This window comes from Sinocyclocheilus rhinocerous, unplaced genomic scaffold (assembly GCF_001515625.1).
Source record: "Sinocyclocheilus rhinocerous isolate Xijiao unplaced genomic scaffold, SAMN03320098_v1.1 scaffold1561, whole genome shotgun sequence".
Classification (NCBI taxonomy): domain Eukaryota; kingdom Metazoa; phylum Chordata; class Actinopteri; order Cypriniformes; family Cyprinidae; genus Sinocyclocheilus; species Sinocyclocheilus rhinocerous.
The window spans coordinates 594912-612811 of NW_015652263.1; the positions used below are offsets into that span (position 1 = coordinate 594912).

Sequence of the window (17900 nt, forward strand, 5' to 3'; positions counted from 1 at the left end):
GCCCCCTACACTAAGAAGGTTACTGTACGGGGTTGAGATGGTAACTTTAATTTGAGCCACTTCCCCTGATTTGCGTGAAATGTGGTGATGTCTTCAGATTGGCTGCGGCAGGTCCGCGGATTGTTTCTGCACCTCGGTGACGCAGGGCAACAGATCGAGTGGTCGGGGAGACTGGGGAGTGTTGTAACGTTTAGTTTCAACGTCTGTAACTACCTGCTATTTCTTAAACTTTGATGTGATTTGTCTGCTGAGTTGAAGTAGTTTAGAAATTACGGAGTTTCCATAAACTGTGTAAATTAATGTCAAGTATAAAGAATGTACAAGGGGGGTATGTAAAATTTTGTGCATAAAGTTATGGTAAGAAAATAGTGAAAAAATAAAAAAAAAATTGGAAACATATGCTTTGTTTCTTTTTTCAGTAGGCTATGATAGATAATGTGCAATGGTGGGATGTAAAAACAATGGGCATTCAAATTTTTTTGCATAAAGTTATTGTGGTAAAAATAGATTTTTTTATGGAGGCATATACATATACAGTATATAAAGAGAAAGAGAGAGATTTGCTTCTGTCATTTCTTTATTTTTATTTATTTTATTTTTTTCAGTAGCCTACAAGAGTGAGATGTAAAACTGAATTTAAATAACGAAGTTATTGTGGTAAAAAATAAGATTTTTTTTTTTTTTAAATTAAGTAAAAATGGAGGCATGAACAGACATTTAAAACTATACATACACACACACACACACACACACATATATATATATATAATATGAATTTTGTACATGAAGTTATTATGGTAAAAATAAGAAAATTTTAAAAATAAGCAAAAATGGAGGCATGGACAGTCATTTAAAATTATACATACATACATACATACACACACACACACACACACACACACACACATTGTACATGAAGTTATTGTGGTAAAAATTATAAGAAAATTAAAAAAATAAATTGATGGAGGCATGGACAGAATTATATATATATATATATATGCTTCTATTTGTATTTTTTATTTTATCTTTTCATAGACAGAGTGAGGGGAAAATACATTTCTGATTTATTTAACACAAATGCATTGAAGTGCAAAATTCAAAATACAGGTAAAACACCTCTATAAAAAATTAAGTACCTTCCTGTAAAGTCAGCCATGATATTTCATGTTTTTAATGTACATGAACATTTGTGTAGATATATCAAATTTATATGATTTAGATGCCGGTTCTGTCCTTTAATGTTCGTTAATATGATATCAAATTTAATTTATAAACCAGAGTCTACTGTTTTTACTCTCACCTGAGGAGGCTGGTATGATAGTGATGTCATCGCTGTAGCTAAATTCTAATTGGTTAAACTGATGGTGTTACATCTCACCCTGTGTTACACGCTCCCTTACAAAATGAAAAGACATTTGCACAGGCTCCACAAATAGAAATGTGAACAACTGACCTCATTATCTGAAGCTAATTGTTGGGGAATCAGAACAAAGGCCCGTGTGCATTTTGGGTTGATGTAACTGGACAGTAAGAAAGATTATTACAAGTATCTACTTCACAGAAATTGCTCTTGAGACCTTAAAGCAGCCAGGGAATGAAATGGAATATTTAGGACTGTGCCAAGGCCAAAATAGTGTTTTATTGTGTCCTTGTTTAAAATATCGGACAAAATTTGCCCCAAGGCCAGAATAATATGTGCGTTCCGCTGGAAATGCGTCGCTCTGTGATGAATATTTCATACGATTGAGCATCTGCAAGAGAATTCTGCGCTCCTTCATTGAGCTTTAATTTCCTCATGGAGGATGCCACATCTGTCTGGAGGCATCATCGAGTCAGACATTCAGTCTTGGTCTGGCTCATGGCGCAACTGAGCGACGATGAAGGATTATCAAGCTGCCAAAGAATCATAGTAAAATCATCCTCATTCAAGCGAAGGGGAGGAGCATGAGGGATTGGTCAGTTTAAGGGACGATCTATAAATAGCAGGATAACGGGATTATTTTTACAGGACATGAAGTAACTCAGTTATGATTGTGTAGGTGGCTATGTGTGCACGTGTGTGATGAACAGAGTTTTTGTCTGACCTTCCACTGCACTTCAGAGATGATAGATCACTTGGCAGGTATAGGCTACTGCCTCTTGATAATACCTGGTCAGGATAGGGAAATATAAATAATTTATATAATAAAAATATATCCGGATTCAGTGACTGCATATGTTGCACTTTGCTAATAGCACTATATTATTTTTAATGTATTTTTTTATTCCTTTTGTATACATTTTAATCCATGAATGCATTCTTTTTAAATCACTTAAAAATGACTCCTGTATCTTTTTTTCCTCTTTATTATGGCTGTTACTTACCTTGAATAACCAATGCAATTTGATTGATAAATGAATAAATAATTGAAATATTTAAAGAAATATGATTGAAAAAAATAATTAAATAAAAAAAAATTTAAATGCCTTTTTAAAAAGTGAATCCATGAATGAATAAATAATCAATCAACCAATCAATAAATGATTGATTAATTCAAATAAAATTAAGACTATGCGATGTCTTGCACTATCTAAGAAAAGTGATATATAAATTAATAAATGAAATTATATTTCATAATAATTATATTAAGACAATCCAGAGTCTTACCACTGTGTATGAAATGTGATTGATTAATTAATTTGAGAATTAATTCATTAATTAATAAAAACAAGCAAGCAAACAAACAAACAAACAACTACAGATAGATAGATAGATAGATAGATAGATTGATTGATTGATAGATTGATTGAAATAATTTTCAGGCTATGCAATACCTTGCCACAGTGTATCAAAAGGGCTAAATAAATAAACGATTCACAACATTTGTGATACAAAAAATGATAAAACAAATAATGATTGAATTCATTTGAGACATTTTTCTAACCTGTGTCTCAATGTCATGAGCAACACAGCAATGAGAGAAGAAGGATGTGAAGGTCAGCTGTTGGTTGCAGTCAGACGTGACGGATTGTAAGAAAAAACAACAGGAGTTCCAAAAAAAAAAAAACTGTTCTTCCCACAGTTATGGCATCTGTAAACACATAGGTCATGCACAAGCTTCTTCCTTCAACAGCCCACAAAATCCTGCCACTAAGCCTGTAAATGCACATCTGATGTCACATATAGGCTCTAGCATGGAGATGGGAAGATGTTGCACTGCTGTTGTGTAATGCCCGTGCAGGCTTCGGATGGCGTGGAAGGAGCAAGTGTGTGTATTTCTGCCACGCAAATGCCTTGCGACAGTGCGCTTGTGTGTGAGCAGAGGGGTGAAGCTGGGGGTGGGGTGCTTCTGGTCTGACACATTCAACCGAAGGCCGCGTCAAGCTCATGGCTCCGACTGTCAACTCCATTTCCCGCGCTCTCTTCCACCACAACCAAGGTCTTATTTTAAGAAGCCGGTGTCGTGGCAGGTTGACCAGCACGTGCTTCCACACGCAGCTGTAAACACCGGGATCAGAAGTGAGCTGATCAACTTCTGTTAGCCCCCCAATGCCGGGTCCCTGGCGGTTCGCTGTGAAAGTAAAAGTAGTTTAATCAGTCCGGCATTTGCACACTAAACAGGTAAGACGTGGGAACGAAATCAGTATTGAATGATAAGTTTAGCCTTTCGCTCTGCTACTGGCAGGCCTGGTTAAATATTTCACGTCGGAGAAGGTGGGGTGGAGACTTATCCAGGCTTACTGTCATTGTCAAGAGAAGTGCCTGCAGAGGGGGAATTAAAGGCTGCACAAAATCTTACTCCAGCAGCAGACTGGAGAAAGTCAAGACGTACATATTCGAATCTAGATTTGAAGGATCCATTAGCATTTAAACCGCATATTTGGGCTGAAGCGAAGTCTCCTCCTTTTTTAGGAGGCTATTTTGGTAATGGCACCTTCCATGGGACATTAATCTGTGTAATTAGGTTTCGGCTGCGCCGTGTAAAATAGATTGCTCTGGCATACTTCACTCCTCTGCAACCTGCACCTAGGAGAACTTTGGTGGAATGAACATTTTTTGGATGTCCACCTTCCTATTTATTTCCTTGCCAGCCCAAAACATCCATCAGCTCCTATAAGGGGAGATTACATCAGGCCTGATCTGATCCAAAATAAGAGCTGGCCATGCTAGGCCTGCTGCTGTCCGGGTGATGACACAGCAATATCATAACATGCACTGGAAGACTGAGAGATGCTCAAGACTGAGAAGTCGGCATTAATGAAAATCTATTTTCGAAATGCATGTTACAGATCATATTGTGAACCAGTGTTATTTTAATGTCATTATTATACTACTATCATTTTTGTTAACTTTTTTTAAAAATTCAATTTAATATTTTCTGTTTTCACTTTAATTTTAGTTACAGTTTTAGACATTTTGTGTTTTGTCATATTTAGTAGTTTTTTTTTATATATCCATATTTTTTGTGAATTTTTATTTATTTTTAGTTACTTTAGTACTTCATGTTAAATTAAACGAAAAAAAGAAATGTGGCCTTGGCAACTAGCTGAAATAAAATGTGTTTTAATTGTATTTAAATTAGTGCTGTCAAATGATTAATCACGATTAATCGCATCCAAAATAAATGTTTTTGTTTACATAATATATGTGTGTGTACTGTGTATATTTATTATGAATATATAAAACACACACATATACAGTATATATTTTGAAAATATTTACATGTATATATTTATATTGATGTAATTCATATTATATATAAATATATTTATAAACAACATATTTCTCTTAAATATATAATTGCATGAATTTGTATTTATATATACATACAGTACACATATATATTACGTAAACAAAAACTTTTATTTTGGATGTGATTAATCGTTTGACAGCACTAATTAAAATGAAAATTTTTTATGGTTTTACTTTTAGCTAACGATAATAACTTGTCGACAACTAGTTGACAACCAACAGCTACTTACCCCCATTGAAAGGCTTGGAGGGGCCAGGACAATTTTTAATATAACTCCGATTGGATTCGTCTGAAAGAAGAAAGTCACATACACCTAGGATGCTTTGAGGGTGAGAAAAACACAGGCTAATTTTCATTTTTGGGTGAATTAACCAATCAGCATTATACTATAAAAGGTCACCGAACAGTGCAGCTTGTCTAAGCTGTCCACCAGGGCAGTGGGATGAAAGATCTCAACTTGCTTAATCGACAAAAGTCCCATAAATGAACGGCTGTCAGGTACAAAAATTGCTTGTTATCCTCAAATAATCACAATTTAAAGGAATAGTTCACCCAAAAATTAAAACTGTCATCATTTACTCACCCTCATGTCGATCCAAACTTATATGACTTACTTTTCTCTGATATTTTGAAGAATGTTTCAACTGTTTTATGCCTGAAGTCAATGGGGTCCAAAACAACTGTTTTTACGGTTTTCAACATTTGCTTTGCCCTCAAAAAAGAAGTCCTCATACACACATGAGGGTGATTAAATGACAACCAAATTTTTATTTTTGTGGTCAATTATACCTTTAAAGTCCAGTTGAAACTGAAGTAGCGACAATTTTCTTCCAGAATGTGACGTATATCAGAGCATAATGGATTATATATATAAAAAATAAAAAAAGTAGGGCGGGGACATGGTTCTATGCATCAGTTGCTGATTGGCTATTGAGACTTGGGCGTGAGCTTACAGGGGTGGAGTTTAAAGGGTTAATGTGTCCCTTGTGGCCTAAACGTAACGTTAACTTCACGCATGGACAACCTTTGAGGTGCAGCTGTTCTAGATCTCCAAACGAGCGCTGTCCTGAAGTGTTGGCTTCAGAGGGATTTCCATGTAATCTCTTTATTAGTGCACAGCCTGTCAGTCTCAATCACTGGTGTTGTTGTGACCGAGCCCTGCTGTGTGGGAGGGGGTTCTGGGAGCCAAGGTCCCAGCCAATGGTGCCCTATCCTGTCGATTAGCTCCATGCTATCTCATTAAGTTACTTGAGTACCTTTGCCCACTTGTGTTGGCAGGACACAGAAATGGTATCTGAAAACAACAGCTAATCATTGTGAAATGCTTCTTTTAGTATTGATCACAGAGGCTTCGGTGCAGCCGCTGTCCATCATGCAGAGCGTGAAACGTGTGCAGACATAGTTCTGATGCCAGAGTGATGTCTAAATACTGAGTATAACCAACGAGTCAATGAACAAATGAGATGAGATGTTTTCTGAAATAGGATTATTAGTACATTAAACTGGGCATAAAGGAAACAAAAACAAAGTACAGTCAGCATTGACATTTCTAAAACTAGAACAGTATGGAAATGGTGTTAGCTTACTGTTTAGCAAGGGTGACCAGGGAGCAAAATATAACATTGAAAAAAACGATTATAAATATATATAGGTAAAATTAATTAATAGAAAGGGCTCTTTCTCTCGCTCACTCTCTCTCTATATATAACTTTTTAATTAAATGTAAAAAAATTTAAATATTCATAACATGCATGTATACTCAATATTTATGTTCATATTACTTTATAAAAATTTTAATATACAGGCTACATATGATTATACTGTAAGTAAAATTCATTTAATAAAAAGCTCTCTCTCCCTCTCTCATAAAAGTATTTGTATTTTTAAGTTTAATATTTGTAAGTTTATATACTTATGTACACTTTTGTATCATACCACATAATATTTAATGCCATATAAGTCTGATATATATATATATATATATATATATATATACCTGTATATATATATATTTGTGTGGTGTGTTTTTTTACGGTGTTATTAATGGTAATGGTGTTACTAACATAATAAAAAGACACTGGAATGCAAATTGCTGGGCCTTCGTCCACATTTCAGCTGAATGATGCACAAACAAAATGCTTTTTCTTTTTCCAAGCGTGGCAATTCCCTCTACATAAGCAAGGCCTGTTGTGGTAAATGGCATCATATTAATTTTAAGCAACCATCACAAAACTGAGTTAGTGATGCTGCCTAATCAGAGTCAGGTTGTCCCAACTCACATTTTTTGCATTTTGTGATGCACATCTGTCCTGTCAACTCGTAATGCCACATTTAAATGATAGCAACCGCAAGAGCGAGTTAGAAGCCAAAATTAAAATGCATTTACACTCATTAAAAAATAAAGAAATCACATTTGGTTCAAGATCGTGCAAGTTATGCAGCCCAGATAAATTCATTTGCATGTTTTATTAAAAAGCCATCTCCTCTTCTTTCACAGGAACTATTACCTCATGATTCTTTTCCATCCAATCCAAATGCTTTTTATATCAGCAATTACTGATATTGTAACAGCAGCACTGACCTTCAATACCTTGGCAGAGTTTTAAAAATTTTTTTATTTCCTCTAAAGATTTTATTGCCACAGAAATCCTCCGTTTGTTCATGTCCTCCTCAGGTGGATACCAGAATTTATTTGCTTTCGATTTATAGGCTCTAGGCTTGCAGGGGTATATGGTTCAATTTGAGACTCCGTTTTTGCCAAGTAAATAAACTCATCATCAAACAAAGACAGGCTTGCTTACCCATGCACACAACACTTCATTTTCTGCAGCGTTGACTATAGTACAACTCCCAAGAGCTCTGAATGGATCGAGATGAGGTTGAAAGGCCATCTGCAGACGTTTCCAGCGAAGATCATTTGTGTGCTAATTGAATTTGAAACATTCTTTCATAATCTTTTTGAGTGTTAGTCTCTAGCAGCAGCACAAAAACCTCTTTCAGCTTGTCCAGCAAGCCAGATACACAGAGAAAGACACTGACTGCTTCCCCCCATGAGAATCACACGGCGTATCACTCTACACACATTCCAATGTCACCATCCACAGCCAGCCACTTGTTTTCACATATCTCTTTTATTTTACAAGTGGATAACAGTGCAAAACCCATCCTTGATGAGCACAAGGACTCGCTTTAAAGCTTGCTTATCTTCTTCATTGGACTGATGCAATCTATTAAATACAGTGCAGAATGCCCTTTTTAAAAATAAATGTTACAGCGATTACAGTGTACAGTACAGTGGTTCTTGATCAAATATTGCATATTGTGATGCAGTATGAAATGTTCAATTATATTCTTTCTGTACAAAACTCGTTTTTAAACAAACAAACAAACAAAAAATCTTAAAGCAAGCACTCACATACACACACACCCCCCTTTCATTCATAAACAATCTGCTTTTTAAATTATTTTTTAAATTTACCTCTAACAAACCTATAAATAACTGGTTGGCCAAAAATGCTTAATCTGTCAGTCAAAAATTCAAGTAAACTTGCAAAACATGGCAGTTTCAAACAGAGATGCTTCCAGAGCTGTCAAATCAATTTAGTTTTATACAATTCACTCTGACATTGTGAGAAAATTAGCATCAGAGCAGAATTAAGTGCACTTGTTATATTAGTTTGCACTCATAAGCTTTGATGGCCTTGAGTCCAACCATATTTAAATCTTGTGGACGGCACTTAAGGACACTTTTGTACAATCCATGACCAACGCAACCCTGGTCATGCATCCAAATGGATATAGAGACCCACTCCGTTTTCAGGTGACACATGCTTTCATAGAAATTTGGAAAAAAACATACGAAAAACCCTGAAAACAATCCCGTGTGTGCTTACTAAACTTTTTGCCGTTATTGCTTGTGTCCTCAGGTGGGAGGGGGTCCTTTGTAATGTAGGGCCAAGTGAAATGAGCGGGTCAGAGTATTGGACCGATGGCATGAGGTATCGTGGAGTGAGATGAGGGGCCAGATCACCACAGCAAGCAAGAGGGCAAATAGGAGGACCAGCAGTGGTGCTGAGGCCTTTCGCATGTTAAAAAACCTCAAGGGCCCCAAAAGCCAGGAGCCACTGTGCCATAAGCTGCCAGCAGAAGCCTTCGGTTCACACAGTTCACTGGAAACAGAAATACATCATGATAAAAGGCCATTTTTCAGAAGTAATAGACCTGTTCCCTGCTATGGTGATAATTGGCAAAAAGCAATGTTGTCCAATCTTGCTCCCACAGAGTTTACCTCTAACTTGCCCTGGAAGTTTCTTTTTAGTAATCCAGAAGGCCTTGATTAGCTGGTTCAGGTGTGTTTAATTAGGATCGGAGCTAAACTCTGCAGGATTGTACATCCCTGGCATAAATCAATTTTAGTTTACACAATTTAAGTTTGGTATGCATTGGTGAGGTAGAACTGCAAGCCAAGGCTGTCCTTAAAGAACTGGTCAGGGAAGCATATGACTTCACTTTGTCAAATGATTCTCATTGCGTTTTTGCAGTCCAATCCTTTTTTGGACACTGCCCAAATCACTGGCTCAATGGTAAGAATCTTGGGTTCAACATTAAATATGTTGTACAAAATAATATTGAACCCTATTAACTTTCACTGTATGGAGAAAAGAAAAATTTTAATTTTTGACTGAATTATCCCTTTAAAAATAGCAATATTGTGACTTTACAATTCAAACATAACCCCTCTATTTGAATATATTTTAAAACAATTTACTCCAGTGATGGCAAAGCCGAATTTTCAGCAACCATTACTCCAGGCTTCAGTGTCATGATCCTTCAGAAATGCTGATTTGCTGATCAAAAACATTTCTTATAAATTTTTAAAACGGTTGTGCTGCTTAGTATTTTTGTGAAAAAAAAAAAATTATACGATGAATAGAAAATAAAAAAAACAGCATTTATTTGAAAAAACAAAATCTTTTTTAACATTATAAATGTCTTTACTGTCACTTCCAATCAATTTAATATGTCCTTGTTGAATTAAGTTATTAACTATTAAAAAAAAGAAAAACTTTTGAATGCTAATGCATTTCTAATGACTATTTTCCCAGCTGTTCACAGGAAAAAAAAAAAATTACTCAAGGTGCAATTTAGCATTAGAAAATACATAATGCCTACCATAATAAATCAACCAGCTTATTAATCAAATTCATTGAAGTCTGCATAGGAACACACTTTCTCACCGACTCAACTTTGCACGGGTGTTGTCCTCCAAAGAGTCGGGGAAACAAAGTCTCTCCTGCTGCCTCTAGTGACAGAGAGGGACAAGACGATAATAGCTTGAGATTAACAAAGCCCTGCAGGGACTCTATTGTTTACCAGTTCTTTGGCACCGGTGCACATTACAAGTGCAATTATGTGTGGGGTGTGTTAAGAGGTGTAAAGCACATCATAAAAATCATGCAAGGCGCCACATTTGCTACACATTAACAGGTCTGGCTTTAATTCGCAAACCCCAGGTGATCAGAAAAGCAGTTAAGGTGTTTGTAACACATATGAAGGGTGCTTGTGCAGAAGGGGCGTACGTGTCTGTGCGAGCGAGACATACCTGTGGGTCTTTGTGACGGTGGTAAGAGTGATGCTGGAGGTCACATGACTGGGATGGGCGGGGGATGGAGCACATGTGTGGTGGGTGGGGGCGTCTCTGGGGGAGCACGCTCTTTTGATACTCAACTCCCTCCTCCTCCTTTCCGGACGGCAGAGATGAAAAACTGGAGCGCGCCTATAAAGATTCACAGAAGCAACAAACACTTTCGATTGCCAAAGAGTGGACAGCAGAGTTCTCACTACATGTGACAGCTTCGCTATGCTACAAAAGGCACTTGTAAATCGAAAGAGATGGGCTCCATTAACTAATAAGGTTCAAGGCGGCTCTGTCTTTTTGTGTTCTCGGTTTTGCTCTCATTCTTTGAGTCCTTTAATGGGACCAACAGACTCACTGCCTCGTCCACCTTTTAGTGTGACATTACACAGGCGCTCTTGGCCCTTTTGCAGTGCCAGATCCTCACTATGTTTGTACCCACAATTACGGCAGCCATTATAGAGCCTGTTAGAGCGGCGGGTCTTTTTCCCCATCCCTGTAAAGCTGCCAATTAGCCATGAGCGCTGAGAAATTACAAGAGGCTCTTTGAAATCAGTGCAGAGGATTCTCTTTCCCAGAAACTAACGTCGCCCCCCTCACATCTCGCGATGAGCTTTTTAAGTCAAGATGGTACAGATTCATTTGAGATGGATTAATTAGCACGGTTGAATAATATGTGCTTCATATTCCTCGTAAACATTTCTTTTATGAAATCCCTAAAATAAGCTTTTAGCCACAGAAATATTGATAAATATGATAGATTTATGAATGTAGATTTAAACAACACTTTGAGGACACAAACTGGTCTTCAGAAAGTCAATGTGACATCTATTAATGGTGGAAAAGCAGCATGATGACTATAACAGAGTAGAGACTGTTATAATGTGCACAGACTGCGACTGCAGTGTCTAGTCTTAATGAGATTTGGCAAAAATTTCTCCATGCGCAATTGCACTATCCATTCTGCATTTATGACTGCAGTACTAAATATGTACACCGATGAAGCAGAAATTAAATCCAGAACAAAATCAGCAAGTTATGAAGAAGACTGTAGATGCAGTGCAGTGTAGAAGAACATATGAGTCCCAAAAGCCCACTAGTGCATTTTTGTGATTTAATGCAATGTGTATTATTTTTTCCTCATTTATAATTATATTATCAGCATAAGTTTATTTCCAGGTTAAATAAAAAGTATAAATTAAAGCAGTCACAGACTTTCTGAATTTAAAATGTATCTATTAAACATCAACAGCTAAAACTAAGGTCACAAAAAATAGAAAATGAATTTCTACATCTTGACATTTTGTGAGAGACTGTCCCATTGATGAAAAAGTTCAATGATTTTATATAATCACTATAATTAATGGCTATATAAAATGTAGTCTAAATCTATTTGATAGTCTAATGATTTTATGAGCTGTAATTCATTATAAACACATGGGCAGCAGCAGCTGGCCATTTACTGCTTCTAAGTAAGTGACACTGATGTACCTCTGGTATTAACAAAAATTCTATAATATTGACATCAAGCTAATGTCAAAAGTAATCTGCAAGAGCCATCAAACGGTTTTTGACAGACAGTGTAATGAGTAGCATTACTCACAGAGCAGATTAAACGTTTATATACACTACCGTTCAAAAGATTTTTAAGTGTTTTTGAAAGAAGTGTCTAATGCTCACCAAGGCTGCATTTATTTGATATAAAAACAGTAAAATGGTTATATTTTCTGTTTTAATATATTTTAAAATGTCATCTATTCTTGTGATGGCAAAGCTGAATTTTCAGCATCACTACTCCAGTCTTCAGTGTCACACGATCCTTCAGAAACCATTCTAATATGCTGATATGCTGCTCATAAAAAAATTATTATTATTATCAGTGCTGAAAACAGTTGTGCTGCTTAATATTTTTGTGGAAACAGTGAAACTTATAGAATACAGTGTTCAAAAGAACAGCATTTATTTGACATTTAAAGTTTTATTTGTATAAAAGTCTTTACTGTCACTTTTGTTCAATTTAATGCATTGCTCAAATAAAAATATGACTGAATAAAGGCATGAATTTCTTTCAAACAAACAAACAAACAATATTTTGAACAGTCGTGTATAATATAGAACCTTAGTGAGGCCTCCCTAATCACAGGTCCCAGAACACACCAAGCAAAATATACCTGTGGATCATGCTCTGTCTGGACGGCTTTAGAACAAAGTTGATGCGTCTGGCCCAGCCAAGCACTGATGCGCTCAGGGTCAAAGGTCACAGATTCAGGAGCCCTAGTTCCAGGTGTGGAAGTCTTAAATGGTCCGGCGTATTGATGCTTGCCAGTTCTGATGACTGTATCCACAACACACACACACACACACACACATGCAAAACAGACATTAGCATAGTCTCTAAGCATAAACAAATCAGGACGAGGCAGTGAAAAGAATTCCTGATGCTGACTGTGGATTAGACAAGATATATACCATAAAATGTCTAATTCCTGAATATAAGCACCAGATATAATATCGGAGATGTAGCTGCTGCTTTGAATGGGCTAAATCACAATACAGAGGCTGAAAAGTTTTGAGATCGTTGCCCATCATGACCCTCATAATCAAGGTTTTGGTGGCTCTTGGCTATTTTTCAAGGATACTAGAAAACAAGCCAAATTGAGAGCAGCTCTTCCATGATTATCGAGTGATTAAGCTGTGAGAGGGACACTGCCTTCAGTGGATGGCACCAGTCACACTGACCAATCAGGAGCCACGGCTTTACCTGACACTGGCGTCTGGGGTGGGGCCGCATACTCTAAGCTCTTCTTAATGCCCTGAAAAACACAGCAACTACGTTCAGCATGTACCTACATTACAGAAATACACACATGCATGATATTCATAGTCATTTTTAGCATCAAGGTTTGCTTCTATACATAAAAATGCATTTGTTTTCAAAGAAATGTCCTTTAATGCAGGGTTTTTAATCTAAGATGCCACGGACCCCTAAATATGATCATCCTTGTGCGAGGGACCCCTATCCTAAAATTCGAAAGGCAGCTATTTAGTGTCATGCATTAAAGATCCAATTTAAGCTTTAAAAAATTAACACATAATTATGTAAATTATAATAGAAATTAAATATTTTCCACTCACTGTTGTACTGTACTGTTCGATTATTTAAATTTCTTTATTTAAATGCATTTATATTTATTAATTTACTTTAATCATTTATTTAATCTTATTTCAGATTTAAAAATGTTTTCACTGATTTTTTTAAAGACTCAATTTATACACAAATATAACATTTATAATAATTACATTTATTTATGAAATGATAAGTGTGTAAATATTTGTAGAATATTTATAATTTCTTATTTCTGTTACATAATTACATTTTTCTTATACTCACTAAATAAGTTTTATTTTTTATAAATTTTTTCCATTTATAAACTATAATACTATTATAGTACTGTTAGATTCATTTCAATTTATTTATTTATTTGAATCATGTATTTAGTAATCTTTTTATACAGTTTTGTTTGTTTTTTCAGGACAAATTTTTCCAAGGACCCCATAGAATTCCCTTGCAGCCCCTGGGGGTCCTGGATCCTAATTTGAAAACCCCTGCTTTAATGCACTTAGAGTGGTTAATTTGTTTTAAAGTTAAATCTGAAGCCAGCTGTGCTCAATACAGAAAAAAACACACCAACTAACATGTAACCATCTATTTGCATGTTACATACACTGCATGCTACAACATGTGCAGGAACACGTGTGCTTACGTCTATGCACGCATACGAACACAGAGACCACATTGTGATCTTTTCAGTTGAAAGCCCCAAAAAAGACCACGCAATCCCCTCATTTGCATTTCAATTACATTTCGTTGCTAGATGGAAAATGTATGCAAATACACTATATCATACATTAAAACGTGGGCTGTGGTTTCTTGGTTCATAATGTAAATAAGGATAAGATGAAGCTGAGCTGTCAGATGGACTTACTGGCTGCTTGACGCTGACAGCAGCATTGTCTGGTTGCGAGTCCACAGGACTCATGTAGACTCTCCTCCTCAGAGGATATTTGGCTGGTTCATCTGTGTAAGGCACACCCGAGAAGAAGAAAGAAAATGTTGATGCACCTGGGGCCTGTTTCATAAAACAAGTTTACCAAATAAGCCAGGCTTATTTCAGTTAGTCTGACTTATTTTGAACCAAATCAACTGACAATAAGTCAGACTAACTGAAATAAACCTGGCTTATTTGGTAAACTTGTTTTATGAAACAGCCCCCAGATGGGTAAAATGTACAGTTTCTGTGTTTTAAGAGAACAATAAACCACTAGAAATGTATAGCCATCACAAAGAATAAAGGGCTATGAAATGCAATAAACTCATCAGTCCTCATTTGGGGTCATGATTATTACATAATGGCCTGATTGTAATTCACACGTGAAGCATAAATGCCTCTGCAGCACCTGCGGTGGTTCACACCACACGCACATGAAAGCATAAACAAGGTGTTAATATGCATAGTGAATGCAAACCGCTCCCGTTTCAATTTAATATTCACTTGAAATGATGTGTGGAAAGTGAATAACAGACATCAACCATAGACAAACAGCAAACCACAAAAATAAATCAACATTACTACAATATAATATTTAGATTGGCTGGGTTAAAAAAAAAATGATGTGGACCTTGATGTTGGTAAATGAAATAAAACAGAAATATTAAATGGAAAACGAGGAAAGATTTCTTAGATTTTTTAAAACTAAAAGTACTGTAAAACTGAAAAAAAAAAAAATTAAAAGCCGTTTAGGAATAAAATTAAATGACAAAACTGCATAGCAAAATTACTAAAATCTAAAATGAAAATGAAAACAGAAAATATAAAAATAAAAGCCAACTCAAAATATTAATATATAGTATATAAATATTAAAATAACACTGCTATACATTTCGCTGTATGATTTTCAGTTTAATGTTAAAAAAAAAAACTTCAAGGTTTGTGTCTCAAGCTTACCCTGTAAATCACTGGATCACAATTATTTACATGTCATTTAATCACCAGCTAAAATGTCATGATCACCATTGGCCCTGTTTACAAGTAATGGACATGGAGATGTTTGCTTGGAGGAACCATTGGATTGTATTACGGGGCAATCCCTACCTGCAGCTGCACTGAAGGAGGATGAGTCTGTGCCATCATGGGAGATTGAACCACCAATGTCCACTGAAGGGTCCCACTCCAGAACCAGGTGATCTTGACAGGACTGAGGAAGACAGGCCTGAGACTGAGGTGCCATTCTGCGGTCTATAAAACACTCATCCTCCAGCATACTCTCAGACGGACAGCCTGAGTCAGGAGCACACAGAGCCCAGTCCTCCTCAAAAACCTGCCACAGCACAAGAAACAAATTAAACTATTTAATAAATCATATGAATATATATATATATATATATATATACACACACACACACACTGTATACACACACACACACACACTTAATATATACATGTATCTGTGTATATTTCTACATGCATATACACAGTAAACACACATATATTATGTGTAAACAAACTTTGAACGTGTGAAATATGGATGCGATTAATTGACTTGACAGCACTACTTAAAACATTGAATTGTAATTCTGAAAATTATAGTTTAAAAGGCACTAACTTAGAAGAAAGAGGATAAGATTTGGGCAAAAATACATAAAAAAAACAAAAAAAAACAGGATATTGTGAAATATTACAACTTAAAACTGCTTTTTATTTGTAATAAATTTGACATATTCCTGTGATGGCAAAGCTGAATTTTCAGCAGCCAATACTCCAGTCTTCAACTCAAGAACCATTTCTTATTAATATAATTGTTATTAATGTTGAAAACAGCTGTGCAGCTTCATAGTTTTGTAGGAACTGTGATGCATTTTCAGGATTATTTCAAGTTATTAAAAGTAATAATTTTCAAATATATATTTTTATATGAAAATGTATTCTTATATATTTTATATGAAACTTTGAAGAGTGTTATATATATATATATACACATATATAAAACGTGATTATCTATACAATGCAATTTCTTCATTTTTAATTGTGACAAAAAAAACTTTATGGAAATTCTGAGAACATGCTGATCTGGGGTGTGGAAAAAATTGCTACACATTATAGACATTGTGTGCTTCTTCTAAGCTATGGAAAATATGCAGCGGTAATTCATTCGGAGATGTCTGGTGTGGGACTCTATAAACGTCCTATATCTGACAACAGCATAAAGAACATAAGCATGCTACATTTTTAGCATGTCATTACGTGATCCGCTTGGACCTAAAGAGACAAAGGCTCACACAAGGAACTGTTCAAATGGACAGTACATGTATTGTACAGTGGCTGCTTGGCTACAAGACAACTATTTAGGTTATTCAGGGGGTGTATTCATGACTTTTCTGCCAGAACGTTGGATGCTTGAGTAGCTTTCCCTTGGGATAATTTTCTGAAAAATGCAACAGCTCTGCTCTGAGCAAGTGGACTTAAGATGGCACAAATGAAATGATCAAATAAAAAAAGCTATCAGGGGAATATCAGGGCAGAGAAGGGACTCTTCAAGGTTTCATAGTCAATTGTGCATATGGTGTGTGATAATACTGATCTATGGAGGATTGACCATAAACACTGGCTTTACGTAGCAGTGCTACTGTAGATATATATTCAGTCAGCCGCTTGGTTAGCCAATATTGTGTGGCAAATGAGTTGAAATGATTATACGCACCTTGATTTTATTCCAATATAATCGTGCAATTGAATTAGATGCAAGTTCAGTAGAGACTATGAGAAGTGTTTGAGGCTTTAAACGGTCCTCACACCTGAAATTAACTAATTTGTGCCCATGCATGGATATATACCAGTCTCATGCTGAGCAGGCGTGTGTGAAGACGGCCCAGGCCCTGAAAGACACGGGTACAGTGGAGCAGGAGTTCCTGCAGCTGGTTCTCGATGGCCTGGGCATCAGCCGGCTCGCTTCTTTGGATCAACTCTTCTCCATGCTGGAGCAAATCATTCAGTCGACCCGCACTCTCTCCAACTGCCTCTTGAAACCCCTGAGAGACAAATACACACACAAAAAAAAATCAATCATATAGGATTATACATCCTTAATTGATATTACTTTTATAGGTCAAGGCCATTCAATTCCATTCCTGGAGGGCCACAACCCTGAGAGTTTAGTTCCAACCCTTATTAAACACATCAGAACCACCTAATAAAGGTCTTCAGAACTACTTGATTATAATGTGTTTAGAACCATTAAAGTTCTAAAAAAAAAAAATCAAGCTTAGGACCATTGAAATGTCACAATGTAAAACTTACATACATTTTATAACAGCAGTTTTTCAGTAATGAGGATTATGCATAACATTAAATAAATAAATAAAAGCTATTAATATATTATTATTATTATAAACTATTATAATTTGTTAATTATAATAAAATATTAATTTGTCATTTAAATAGTTCATTGTATTTTTTAATTATTATATTACAAGT

The 17900-nt window shown here is 35.8% G+C and overlaps 1 protein-coding gene across 4 annotated transcripts in view; it reads right to left on the reverse strand.

The window, feature by feature from the left end:
• Positions 1 to 7704: 7704 nt before the first annotated feature.
• Positions 7705 to 17900, reverse strand: part of LOC107714189 (uncharacterized) — a 25693-nt gene continuing 15497 nt past the window's right edge. Inside the window, exons 9-16 of one of the 4 annotated variants that reach the window (XM_016519948.1) lie at positions 17261 to 17455; positions 15522 to 15747; positions 14355 to 14461; positions 13130 to 13181; positions 12540 to 12703; positions 10336 to 10509; positions 9971 to 10035; positions 7705 to 8902 (exon numbers count right to left, since the gene is read on the reverse strand). In XM_016519948.1, the coding sequence (XP_016375434.1) occupies positions 8656 to 8902; positions 9971 to 10035; positions 10336 to 10509; positions 12540 to 12703; positions 13130 to 13181; positions 14355 to 14461; positions 15522 to 15747; positions 17261 to 17455 (1230 nt within the window). In that variant the 3' untranslated portion in view covers positions 7705 to 8655. The remainder of the gene's footprint in view (positions 8903 to 9970; positions 10036 to 10335; positions 10510 to 12539; positions 12704 to 13129; positions 13182 to 14354; positions 14462 to 15521; positions 15748 to 17260; positions 17456 to 17900) is intronic. The other 3 variants (XM_016519949.1, XM_016519951.1, XM_016519950.1) reach the window with 3 other exon arrangements.